The sequence below is a fragment of the Sesamum indicum genome, linkage group LG1 (assembly GCF_026168435.1).
Source record: "Sesamum indicum cultivar Baizhima isolate 11 linkage group LG1, ASM2616843v1, whole genome shotgun sequence".
NCBI classification, from domain to species: domain Eukaryota; kingdom Viridiplantae; phylum Streptophyta; class Magnoliopsida; order Lamiales; family Pedaliaceae; genus Sesamum; species Sesamum indicum.
In genome coordinates this window covers 2,629,726-2,643,985 of record NC_142657.1, presented here as the reverse complement: position 1 = coordinate 2,643,985, position 14,260 = coordinate 2,629,726, and the positions used below count along the sequence as shown (strand labels likewise).

General features: G+C 36.5%; 1 protein-coding gene across 1 annotated transcript; it reads right to left on the bottom strand.

The window, feature by feature from the left end:
• Positions 1-12,834: 12,834 nt before the first annotated feature.
• On the bottom strand, positions 12,835-13,950 carry LOC105156296 (uncharacterized). The gene has a single exon (XM_011072395.1). The coding sequence runs from the start codon at positions 13,948-13,950 to the stop codon at positions 12,835-12,837; it is 1,116 nt and encodes a 371-aa protein (XP_011070697.1).
• Between the last annotated feature and the right edge of the window lie 310 nt (positions 13,951-14,260).

The window sequence follows — 14,260 nt, the reverse complement described above, 5'->3', positions numbered from 1 at the left end:
ACAATGGAGTTTCTGTGCTGATGATTGTATGATATTGATTGAGATGATAAGAGCCAGCAAAACCATTGAATATGATTCAGTTAGGTTAAGCAGGGCTTAAAGAAACAATTAGTAATTAAGAGAATTAAACTATAGTGATGTATGAATCATGTTGGGTATGGTGTTTGATTCTGATATTGGTTTCGCTTGATTATTGACGTTATTACTTCATGACATCATGAAATTATGTGACAAGTATCAATTGATTCGTACTATTGATATTACAACTTTGAGATTATAAAAAGATTACTGGTTGTTTGTGGTCCTGGAATATATATTGTACGAGCTTATAGGTGAATACATATATATATGCTAATTAGCTAATATGTACTTATTAAGTTGGGAACTCATCAATTTTTCATATTCTTTTTCAAGAGTTAGATCATAAGCCAGTTGTCAGCGTATACGTGGGTCAGTAGTATTGTCTTAAGTCGGGAGCTCTAGCTACATAGATACAATAATGTTATACCAAAGTTTTGATGTAGTATATTCATTTGTGGTTTATATAAATATTGATGAAAGATGAGTTATCCTATGGGGATAAATATGAATTTGTTAGGGTAATTAAATGTGATTATAGAGAGGATGTCACATGGCATGCCGTATTTTTCAAAAAATATGTTGCTTGATTACCTACATAAAAGATATATGTGAAATCTAACCTCCAAACTAAATGGCTCTTTGGTAACTAAGCAAAAATATTTGCAAGGGAAATTCTAGTTCAAACTGAGCTCGGCCGAATCTGAACCAATCATATTACAAATACAATACATTTGTCGTGTGATTGGTGTATAGTTTAGAGAAAATGACCAATTACATAACAAGTATGTTATACTTATTTTTAATTGGTTTGGTTCAGTCAAATTTAATTCGAGTAAGAATTTTCTTTATATTGCCAATGGACTGTCTCGTTTTTGGTTATGTGCAACATCATTAGGGAGGGGGAGGGAGAGGATGAGCTGGAGGCAGCGCTGAAGGACATCGGGGGTGGCGATGGGGAGGGAAAGGGGAGGATGGTGAGAGGGAAGGCCACGACTGGTGACAGAAGTGGTCTGATGGAGAAAAAGATGAGAAAAAAGAAAAAAATATATTATTTTTATAAATAACACATTTATATATACAATCATATAGATAATATATTAATATATAATAATATTTTTATTGCTTAAAAATCAGAACCAGATGCCAAAAGAGTGAGTGTAGTGCACTATTTACCATGGGGGTATTTTGCTTAAATTGCTTTTTTTTTTTTTTTCAAAGTGGAGTGAATTGCATTTTCTCTTAAAAGAAATGGCAAGGTGCCTAATAAAAGATGATGAATGTCAGCTATAATAGGACCAACAAGAGAATGATCATCTGCTTCCTACTGAATTATCTGTATAACCTAGAGACAGTTTTCCTCAATTCTGCACCAACAACAAGACAAGCTGCTAGAGCTACACCATTTTTTTGCGTCATAGACTACCATAATATGGTCCGTCTGCAAGGCGATGCATAGACCTGAATAATCTCTTGCAATGGCCCTAATATTACACCCACCTCATCCCTGAGGCACAACTTTATCAAATTAATCTTAATTTTACCAACATCAGGGGGCTTCCTGTGCTCAACCGCCTTTTATTAGCACGTGTAACCCCCTAGTTTTAGAAGTCTTGTAGCAATGGGACTGTTGAGGAGGTGGAATCCAACATGCTACAGTCTTCATTCTCCATGACAACAGAAGACACCAGCACACCACAACAAAGAGGTTAAATTGATCGTGTTCTGGACCCACTTATTCGCATTGTCAGGCCGCAACTTCATTGCATTCCAAGGTAAATAAGAAATCGCCTATACTTGTTTTGAAAAGTGGCAGTCAAGGAAAACCCAATGCTCCCCAGAAGTCATGCAAGGGAATTCATCATCATAGTGATGACAAACAACGTTTATTGTCGTCGGGAGGACATTCTTGGAGAGACGCCACAAAGACAACTTAACTTTGTTAGGGACTCTGGTACACAAAATAAAACTCAAGTAATCTGTCGGGGAGCTACATTGATCTGCCCTATTGTGGCCATTCTACAGAAACTTAAAAGCAAGATGATAAGAAAACTTAACAGAAAATTTGAAATTTCTATTAAAAAGCCAAACAAAGATATTAGAGAGATCAGAGTGACTAGTAGGGATGGTTTTAATAAGCTCAACGTCATTCGGCCAGAAGAGATGATCAATTACCTCCAAGTTCTATCTACCATCCAATGGGTTTAGTAAGTCAACCACTTAAAGGTCTCTAAGAAATAGTTACGAGGTGTAATTGGCCAAAACAAAGAGGATCATGGAGCCAAAGGACCGTACTGCACTTCACATTAGAAGCATCGCTAATCATCCAATGCAAACCCCTCTTCAAGAATAGATCGTTCGACAAGAATGCTACTCCATATGAAGGATGTATTGTAACATCTCTTGGCATGGAGAAAATTATCTCGCAGAAAATACTTAGCTTTTGTAACAGGTTCTGATTAGAAAAAATACACCAACCTTGCATCGCCAAACATAAAGAAATTGAACGTCCACAATTTTTAGAACCCTAACCCCTCGTCCTTCTTGCTTCAGTGCATTTTGTCCCAAGCAATCTGATGAACTTTTTTATAGTCCCCGTCATTGAAGAAGAAATCCACCACCATACTCTCAATTTCTTTGAGGAGGGAATTCAGTGTGGCTTGGCATAAAATAAGCGTGCCTTAGGCAAATAACAAGTGCGAAACTCGAGGTGTTGACCTCGCCACCACTACACTCCTAATCTTGCCGCTTGCCACCTTTGCCCACAAAAGGAAACTAAGGGCTTTTACTCATAGGATGAAATGACAAGGAGAGAGAAGTTCTTCTTGATGGGCACCTCTATTTGTCTTTACAAAACCAAACTGATGACCTTTAAGCATGAAGAAGTACATAATTGATGAAACACCAGACATAATTAAATACAGCACCCTCTGATCAAAGCTTAGTCTACTAATAATACACTCCAGAAAATCCGATTCAATCCTATCGTTTTCGTTACTCATATCTAACTTGACCGTTACATGCCCCTTTTCCCCTCCCATATTGTTTTTCAAAAATTGGTTAATTTCAATAGCCACCAATACATTTTCTATGATAAGTCTCTCTAGATTGAATTCAAAATATGAGAGTGAGACAATTTGATGAAGAAGGGGTTTGAGTCAATTAGCAATAGCTCTAGATGTAAGTTTAAAAATTACACAAGCTAATCGGTTGGAAGCGAGAAATAATTTTTTGGATTCTTACACTTGGAAATAAGTACAATATGAATAAAGTTCACAAGGGATTAAACACGTGATTATTATGAATGTTTAGAACATACTTGACAATAGACAACCCAACAACATTCCAAGAACATTTGTAGCAAACAGGGGAATCCCATTAGGATCGGGTGATTTAAATAGAAATATATGAGTGATAGCAATTTTTAGCTCATTCAACGAGTATTTCTCAAGCAGCAATTGGTTCATCTTTTTTGAAACCCTAGATGGAACAATGTTAGTCACTTTACCAAGCTCCTCGTCTGTAGGTTTTGCCAATTTGGAAATTATGTGGAAATGGCGTTGAACCGCACTTAGTCTAATTTTTCACACTAGACTCCCAATCTCATCACGGAGTTGGTAAATTTGATCAGTTTCCCGAAGTTGTTGGGCTTTCGCGTGTAAGAAAGTGGTGTTGTAATCTCTCTCGATGTGTTATGAAATTATTCCCTGTTCCTTTCAATGAATTATCTCAACTAACAACAAATTATGTAGATCTTTTTTTAAGTGAAACAGACCTTAACCTATATGCTGCTAAGTTATTCATTTCATGACTGATCAAAATGTTTTTCACAATTTGTTCAATTTTCTTTCTCAACTCCCCAAGCTCACTCTTACTCCACCAAAGTGGTCTAAGTTGACATGACTCCAGTCTTTCTATCAAGTTTACACCTGAATCGGTAAGACCCTCATAATTTCAAAAAGCTAATACAAAATTCTCACGTTCCCGGGATTTAATCGATTTAGCTTCAAACCTAGTAGTCTAGAAGCATTCCCCTTCCATGTCTACCTCGATTGCTGGCATCGTACAAGGATTAGGGAGTGATCAGAATATAACCAATCCAAGTGAGACACCAGCGTGTTAGGCCATAGTCAATCCTAAGCCAGATTAGTGCAAGCAAGATCTAAACATCCAAAAATCTCTTAACAACCATTGTGATGGGAGTACATAGTCTCAGACGCATAGCCATGAAAAATTAAAAATTTTACTAAGCTGGCGAAGTAGATCCCATGATAGAGTCTTGTTGTTAGAATTTGGATCCCCATAAAAGCTAGTAAAGCGAAAGCAATCCTCACAATTCGAAAGTAGAACTCGAGTGTAAATGTGTTGTTGTGATAAGCTTACGAGGTCAATGAATATTTTTTTATTCCAAAACATGGCAAGTCGGCCACTTTTACCTCTTGACTCCACACAAATGCCAAAGATATCCAACTTTCTCTTGAGTCGATCAAATCTCTTATTCCCACACGTTGTTTCCATAAGTTAGAACTAAATATAATCTATTTTGCATTTCCTAAAATTTAAATTAGCAACAATTGACCAACCATATTGTTGACATCAATATTTTGGAAAGAAATACTAGGTAACAACCCAAACAAGAAATGGTTAGTGAATGGGTTACACTACAAAAAAAATCATTTTGTTGGGAAAGAAATTTAGGACGGCAAATAGTGGTCGCAAAATCCAAGTGACTTCATACTTCTCCTTATCAATCGAGCTCAATTATATTGATCCTTCTCAATCCCATTCGCCTTTAGGTGTGATTCAAGGAGGTCGCGGTAATGCAAAGAAAAGTGTTGATTCACGTGGCTTATGAGAATTTTTTTAAAAAGTTCCCCTGTTAGGACCTTGGGATGCATTAACTATGCACTAGGAGATAGATCGGGTCAAAACAGTTCATTCCTATGACCCATTGGTTGAGTCAGTTCGAGTTCTCTTATGAAGAGGAGGGATTCGTAGAACGAGTAAAAGAGGTAGCCAAGGTGTGGAAGCAGATACACCGAATAGCCCAGCCCTTGGGAACTACACTGGAGGGACTACTAACGAATATTATACCTGGCACGATCAACGTAGGAATTAATGACACCTAGAGTATATGGCCCATACGGAGCAGAGGATATCCATGCAAAAGAATAAGCTTGGTACGAAATTCAAAAGAATAGAATTAAGGGCATGCCTACCCGGGCTACTAGACCAGGGCCAGAGGAACTATTTCAAGCAAGGATGCTGTGACCTGAGACTGGAGACCGATTGAAAGAAATATGAATGAATGAATCCAATGTCATTTGTACCATCTCCTTTGGTTGTCATAATCTGACAATTTAGACTTCAATCGGTCGACTTTTATCGTCTCTGTCTATTCCGTTTAGGGAATGGGCTTATGTAGGATAAGGCCGACCTTTTTTTAATGTCAGTAAGATGTCCTTAGTCAAGCTCTGGAAGTATTTCCACTCATATGAGTTCAGGTCTTTCTTCATGTCTTGAAGTCTCAAATTTCAATGGTTTTGTAATGAATTTTACTAAGTTTTGATAGATTCCTTCGATAAACTGAGGAATTGCACAATTCCTCGAAAAACAAAAAAAGTTGAAAATAGGATGTAAAAATATCTCCATCCCTAATCATCGACAAGTTACTACTAATTTTTTTCTTGGAAACATTGGCAAAAATTCCAACAGATAGAAATTTTTCGATGCAATTTGTGACGACTTGGTACTTTTTCGCAAAGGTAAGGCATCAAAGACAATTCCGGCAGCTTGATATTGGAAAGTCCACCCAAATGTTATAATTTGGATGAATTTTTCGATGCTAAATGATGGTCATAAAACTCTTCATTTTTTTTGCACAATTTTGGAGCAAAATTTGTGATGAAATGGTAATAAAATCCATCCTAAACTAATTCAGACTAGTGCGAGCAATAAATTTATTGAAATTCCTCGATTTCTAAAATAGTTTCCTACCTAAAATCCGTCATAGATCCTCATTTTTTGTTTCAAAATTTATCCCAAATAAAGCATTAATTTTTTGCTCTATGGATGAATATTCCGACGATAGTAACGGGCCATTGAAAAATCTTTCCCAATATTCAAATGAAAATGCTAGTTCATTGAAAATATTTCCTTCAATCCCTTTTTCAGATGGTTTTCTTTTTGTCTCAAAACTGTCGAAAATGCCATTGGAAACCTTATTAGCGACGAATGCTGGTCCAGAATCCAATTCCAACAAAGCTTTTTTTATTCTTTTATAGTTAGTCCATAATAAATTTGAACTTTAAATGGTTCAAGACAAATTCGCATAAGAGTTAAGACTTAATTTGGGCCGTATGTACTTTGATGGATTAATCAAGAATAAAATATTAAAGTTATTATTTTATTTTTGATTTATAAAATTAGGCCAAAACATATTCAAGTACAGTCTATTAGAACATAGGTCCTTATCGAAACCCACCGTGCTAAGAGCTAATCGAACTGAAGCCAAACTACCAAAACCCTGCTCAGTCCTATAAAAAGGGGCATGTACCATATAAGAAGTCATTATAGACTACATACAACATAACACATACTACAAGTCAAAAGGACTCAAGTCCAAAAGCTCTGCAATCCAGGCTCTATACCGATTATTTCATCCACCAGACCCAAAATTAGGTTGGGCTTCACTACTTTCAGATTCTCTAAAGATACCTCCACATGTTTATCTTATGGCTTGTTATATTGGAGAAACTACCTACGACAAACAAACCATGGTTATCTCACTTAAGCAGATATGTATTATGTGGTGAGGATGAGGTGGAGACACACACACACACACTTATTCTTCCAATGTCGATGCAGTCGCCAATGCCTTCATGCTATTAGACGAGTTGTACGCTTTGTGTGGCCTAATAGAAATTGGACGACAGATGTCGAGTGGGCTGCAAGGAAGTGGAGGGGTAAACATATCGTCAATATGGCCTATCGCTCATTACTGGGTGCGTGTATCTACCATATATGGAGAGAGAGAAATCTTAGGCGATTCGAGCATGCTGAGCGGAACCCAAATATTGTAGCTAGCTTAATTGTGGAGGATTTTCGAGAGCGTATACTTGGTATTACCATAGCTAGCTCTGTAGGTACACATGCACTTTATAGATTGTGGCGTATCCTTTGGCCTGTCGAGGAAAACACTACCTGATTCATTATTGTTGTACTATATTTTTTTCTATTTATGAAAATTACATTTACCACAAAAAAAAAAAAAAAACCACCAAGGTTTCACATCTTTCTTGCATTAAATCCATCAAACTTTGATATCAAATTTGAAGGTGATGTGTAGTTTGCTCCACAAATATAGAGATATCAATATCCAGGAGTAAGCTTCAAGCCGTTGATCAATATTCGGATAGAAAAATTATGATATTACATTTACTTAATAGATTGTAACACTTTTCTATCTAAATAATAAATTTATTTTGTCCATATTTTTCTTGTCTTGTAATTTCTCACAAAAATTTGTGTGAATAAATTTTTGGCACGCCACTGGAACCATCTCTATCCCTCATGTTTTCCTCCTACACCAAAGTTCAAGATATCACTATAAGCACTTGATGAAAACAAAGAAGAATCAAGTTACCATGAGCTAGAAGTATATCATTGAAGTTATTACTGTTGGTTAGTTTTCCACTAAGGGTAAAATTGTGGACAACACTCCTTTTGATGGTTCAAACTCAGCAAATGTTGTCGACATCCAACTCAAAATCCACTCCTCTAACTATCCTCCTCCCCATGATGACCGTTGCGGCCGCAATTGTAGAACCACTTGCACATATAGCCCAAGCCATCGCCAATCTACAAAACATTGTAGAGGACAAAGACCTCTAAATTGCCCCATTGATGGACAAACACAAGCCTTGAAATATCAAAAAAAAATTCAATCACAATCGTGCCTCATTCTCAAATCATGTTGAAAAAGAGAACCAAGTTGATAAAGCACCATCGAAGCATGGCTCAATGGGAACCTCTGCGCATTTTGAGATCTATTACTACATTGTTTGTCCAACAATTACAAAAAATGACATTTGTTGTTATCACCGCCCTCTGCATAAGTTTGATGAGGTTGCTCATCAGCTTAGCGATCTGCTTGGTGGGAGCTGCACTACCAGCGACCTCCTTAACATCTACTGCTGTCACAACAAACCCTTTCAACCCCGATCCAAATCCCTTGCCCTTTCTGTTGTCGCTAAGTACCTTATACCAGTCTGGGGTCCCATGAAGTTGAAAACACGTTTCCGAGTGTACCCAGACCTATGACAGTGTGATGGGTGTCGAATCCACCAAAAATAATTCCTACGAACACTTTTGTAGATGTATGAAAAGGGTCGAATCCACAGAGATTGGTTTTAAATTAATTCCTTCAAAAACGAAAATAATAAGGGGGAGTTTTGATTGCAAGAAGAATAAAACTAAAAAGCTAATAAAATTAGAAGAGATAAATATAAGAGATTAGTATTCCAGTTAAAGATAAAAATCACACTTAATTCCACGGTTGATCATAGATGCAAAGATAACAATTATTCATGATAGATAAATTGATTATGGCAATTGGTACGACCTAACGACCTCACATTTCCTTACCTTGTGGATAGTCAAGGAACGTCCGTTGACTAAATCCCTAATCAGTAAACAACCTTGGGAACGTACTCAAGATTTAATTTACCGACAGCATTAAGAACTAGAAAGGCCCAATTCTAACCAATAAATACCTACAAGGATTTATTTAAGTTAGATTGTGCATTCCACACAACATAATCGAAAACTTCTACATAATCAATTATGTTGTGTTACTACTAGTTATCGAACTAAACAAACAATTACGGATTTGAAAGTTCAATTGGTTAGGCAAATATTCTTGACAATAAATCAGATTATTTGTAGTAAAAACACAGAGAACAACACAAATACCAATATGAATAAAAGTAGAAAGCATAAATTAGATCTCACAACCCGTTGGATTTAAGCGTTCACCAAGTCTTCAACCGGAATGAGAGATTTAGCTAGACATGCTCATGGAAGAATGCATGAAAAGAAAAATAATATAAAAACGTAGAGAAATAGAAGAGTTCAAAAGTTGTCTCTTAAAGTGAATTACATCACCTATTTATAATAGCTAGATACCAAGTTCTACTAGGATTATAAGTAGATTCCTAGTTGAACTAAAAGACTTATAGAGATAAAATTCTAATCCTAATTAGACTCTTCATTCATCAGAGGAAGCCGAAACAGCTCCAAACTCTTGCCAAAAATTGAGTTTGAGTCTTGTTTAAATTTCAATTTTGGTGCTTTTCTTCATTTTCCATTTCTTTTGTCCTAATACTGCAAAATAATATTTAATTAGGAGCATTTGGTCACAAAATAGGCTAAAATATTATATAAAATAAGCACAAAATACGATCCTATCAAATATCCCCCCACTTAACCCTTTGCTCGTCCTCGATGCAAAGAAATAGAGATAAAATAGTTGTACAAGTTCAAACTTTATGGATCTTAGACGAATGTAACCAGCAAGAATCTAGTTAAGTGTTCAAAGAATGACACATCATATGATAAAAGACAACTGAATAAGTTTCAAACAAGTTTTCACAAGATGATCTTCATGAAAACTAAGCATGGAAAACAAGTGGACTATGCTCTCATATCTCCCAATCTCTCAAGTGTTTTTGGTTGAGTGTTTCGCTCAAATGCTTGCTATGAAAATGCTTCACCATAGGCTTGATTATATACCAAAATCTCCACCACTTATAAATATGCACACACTTGAATCAAGAGGTCTTATATTTTGATTGTAATGGGGCTTTGGTTTGGGAGTAGGAAGAATAAGGAAAAATCAGGTGAAAATCCGAGGAACTAAATTAGAGCACCAAGTAATAGATGTAGGAATCCAAGGGCCCGTTTGATTGTGTTTTCATTTTCATTTTCAGTTTCCAACAATTGGAAATGTGTAGAAATATTTTATTGGTTTTTGTGCGAAAATTGAAAATATGTTTGGATTAGTTGTTTTCAAATATAGGTATATAGGTGTGAGAATGTTGAATATAGGTATATGTATTTTTGATGTGACAAATGAACAAATTGATTGAACATATAAAAATTATAAAATAATCAAAGTGAGTCTTGCCATTTGAAACAAGAAAAGACATGTTGACAAGATAAAACAAGTATGACAAACCCATGTGACCTATAATTTCAAAAAATTGAGAATTAAAATAGAAATACATTCTCAATGAAAATGACTTGACCAAACAAAATCTCAACTACCCAAATAGTGAAAAGTGGAAAAAATCTCATTGAAAACACAACCAAACGGGCCCCAAGCTTTTCAAAATTGATTGATCTCATACTCTTTCATGTCCCACTTTCCTCGACTTGAGCTATGCCTTTCTTTCAAAGAGAGAAAATATATTTTTTTCTTCTTCTTTTTTTTTATTGCCTTCCTTTTTTCTTTTTCTCTTTTTTTTTTGTAAGGTATTTTCTCTTTCTTTTTTTTTTATTATTTAAGGCATAGAACAAGATTTTTATGTGATATGTTAGCTCATAAATGTCCTTTACAATAATAGAGATATCCCCCCACTTAATGTCAAAACATATACTTAGAATACATCTTTGTTTTCTTGACGCTCTACTAGTCATTGGAAGGGCCAAACAAGGGTAGTAAAAAGACGGTAGAGTTTGTTTATACTTGAGGTTGCATAACAAGGAATTAAGGCTTATAAGGCTCAAATGGGCTTACTAAGGGGATTTGTATGTAGGTGGCCTTTTTAAGCTAAAGGGGTTTTTATCCTAGCGCCTTTATCATTTTCAAGTGTATGCATAAAGATGTGGCCTCGATATGGTTCAAAGCAAGTTAGAGGAAGACAAAATCATGAAGTATTATCTCTCGAGAAAAGAAAAATTGTAGATTTTTATGAGTGTATAGGCTCACAATTCCTCTCTAGGTAGGTTATGTCCACAAATTTTTTACATTCAATTTTCAAATCAAATCACCATTTGCAAAAATAAGTTCTTAACCGTAAGTTGTCAAGAGTCATTAGATGCACATTCTTATCACACATTACCAAATTATTACTTGATCAGCCTAAGTCTTTTATCATAAAGCTAGTGTGAGGACAAGATAAAGTGATATTTGCCTCATCAAATATGGAAGGGGTAGCAAGCATAAATCAAAACAATTAATCCACCAAGACTCGTTTTCTATCAAAGTAATCAAAACACCTCCCCCCACTTAATTCCACATTGTCCTCAATGTGGTAAGCATGCATATCTAGGACGATAAAATAAGAGAAAGGGATAAAAAGAACGTCCCTTAGTGATTCGGGTGGAACTACAAGAGCTCGAGAATTGTGAGACCTTGGATGAGAGGAAGAATTCCTTGTGGATGCTCATACCTTTCTACCTGCGAAAATCAATTTTAGTGGTATAACAACGTTCACAAGAAGAGAGAAATAAACAATTGAGAAAAATAAAAGGACATGGGTTGTCTCCGAAGAAGCGCCTTTCTTTAACGTCTTTGGCTAGACGTTGTTGTGCCTCAACTTAAATGAGTTGGACACTCTAAATCCACTTCTTCTATGTAATGCACCCAGTGATGGTGTAGATTTAGGAGAACTTGGCGGTCCATGGATGATTTCTTCCTTGAACTTATTTTATCATGAAAGACTTTGTTCTTGTAAGTTCTTGGACTTGAGGTAGGGCTTTTGGTAATTATTGTCAATGCTCCTCCACCATCGAACATAACATTTTTTTTGCACCAAAGGATCAATAAAAACAATGAAAAAAAATAGAATGCACATCCTTAGAATATTCCATGGCACCACCAATTTTAAAACTCATAACCTCATTATCAAATTCCAGAGAGAGAATTCCAGCATCAACATCAATTTTAGTTTTTGATGTTTTAAGGAATGATCTTCCTAGCAAGATGGATGTACAATTGAGAGAAATATCCCCCTTCATATCAAGCACATAAAAATCAGCAGGAAAAACCAATTCATTAACTTGCACAAGTACATCCTCAAGAACTCTTTCGGGGTAAACTACGGAATGATCGACAACTTGAAAAATAATCCCCATTTCTTTCAATGGGCCAACATTCAAAGATTCATAAATGGTAAGAGGCATAATATTGATCGAGGCACCCAAATCACACATTGCTTTTTCTATTCCAATCTTTCTAATTTTGCAAGGGATAGAAAACCTACCTGGATCATTGCATTTAGGAGGTAGTTTTCTTTGAAGAATGACAGATACATTTTCTCCCATACTTAACCTTTCATTATCTCTCAATTTGGATTTGTTGGCGCACAACTCCTTGAGAAACTTTGAATAGCGAGGTATTTGTTTAATTGCATCGAGCAAAGGAATATTTACCTCAACGTTGAGTAATGTTTCAAGGATATCCTTCTCCTCTTCCTCCTCTTTGGACTTGGAAAATCTCTCCGGGAAGAGAGGTTTGGGTATGAACACCTTGGGACTTTCCTCGCTGACTTGGTTGGATTTTTCAGCTTGTTTTGAAAGAATTTCGAGTACATCCTCTATTTTGTCCTACTGTGCGTGCCCACGCCTAGTGCTATTTTCAAGTTGTAGCTCTTTTCCACTGCACAAGTTAATAGCACTAACGTTTTGGTTAGGATTAATAATAGTTTGGGAGGGAAACTTACCTTGAGACTCCAAGCGGCTGACGGAGGAGGCCTATTGGCTCATTTGGGATTCCAAATTTTGTATGCTCGAGTGAGTTTCTTGTTGGAGTTGTTGGGTGCTCAAGGCAAGTGTCTTCACGATATCCTCTAGGGGCTTACCATTATTGGGATTGGTTTGAGGAGGTGGTGGTGGTTGTTGGTGTGGAACCCTTTGAAAGTTTTGAGGTTGATTGCTATACCTCAAATTTGGGTAATCTCGCCATCCGGGGTTATATGTATTGGAAAATGGGTCATATCTCCTTTGTTCTTGCCCAAAAAATCCACCGACGGCGTCAGCATGTTCAGTTGATTCTTCGTGAAGTGTAGGACAAGCGTCGGTGTAATGTCCCGAAGATGTACATATCCCGCAAGTTTTGACTTGTTGAATGCTTCCCCTTATAAACTTTTCAACAAGAGAAGTAAGTTTATCTAAACGTTCATCAATAGAAGTACTTATCTCGTTTACCCTTTGTGGGGGGTTGTCGTTTCTACTACCAAACTGTTGATTATTAGCCGCCATGGTTGTGATTAGCTTCCGTGCTTCAGTAGGAGTTTTGTCATACAAAGCACCTCCACTAGCTGCATCCACCAAACTTCTGTCTGCCTCAGATAACCCTTCATAAAAATATTGAATTAGAAGATAGTCGGGAATTTGGTGATGAGGGCAACTCTCCACCAATTGCTCGAATCTCCCCCAATACTCATAGAAACTTTCACTGGAGAATTGGCGTATTCCACTTATTTCCTTTCGGATGTTTGTAGTCTTTGAAGCAGGGAAGTAGTTCTCAAGAAATTGTTTCTTGAGCTCGTTCCAACTAACAATAGATCCCGAAGGTAAGGAATAGAACCAATCTTTTGCTTTGTCGCCCAATGTGAATGGAAAGACCCTTAACTTGACTTGTTCTTCAGTGACTCCTTGAGGTCTCATGCCGGAACACACCACATGGAATTGTTTGAGGTGTTTGTGTGGGTCTTCACCTGCAAGGCCATGAAAAGTAGGAAGTAAATGAATTAGGCCAGATTTAAGTTCAAAATCAACATTTAAATTAGGATATTCAATGTAAAGTGGTTGTTGATTTAAGTTAAAGGAAGTCATCTCTTTGATCGTTCTTTCTAGATTTTGAGCCATGACTTCGTCTTTAGAGTTGTTAGACGTGGACACGTCTATGAGTCTGCTGCTGGTTTGGAAGAAGTAGAAGCCTCTTCCTTGTGTTGCTTGGTTTCTTTTCGGAGTCTACGAGCGGTTTTCTCGATCTCTGGGTCAAATTTAAGTTCACCTGTACGAGAAGAACGTGGCATAAAATCAAGTAACAAGAAAAAAGAAATTAATTTAATGATACCAATCCCTGGCAACGGCGCCAAAATTTGATGGGTGTCGAATCCACCAAAAATAATTCCTACGAACAGTTTTGTAGATGTGAGTAGGGTCGAATCCACAG

What these genes read in the sequence shown, in the direction of transcription:
- LOC105156296 (XM_011072395.1), bottom strand. Translation starts at nt 13,950, where the DNA reads ATGGCTCAAAATCTAGAAAGAACGATCAAAGAGATGACTTCCTTTAAC.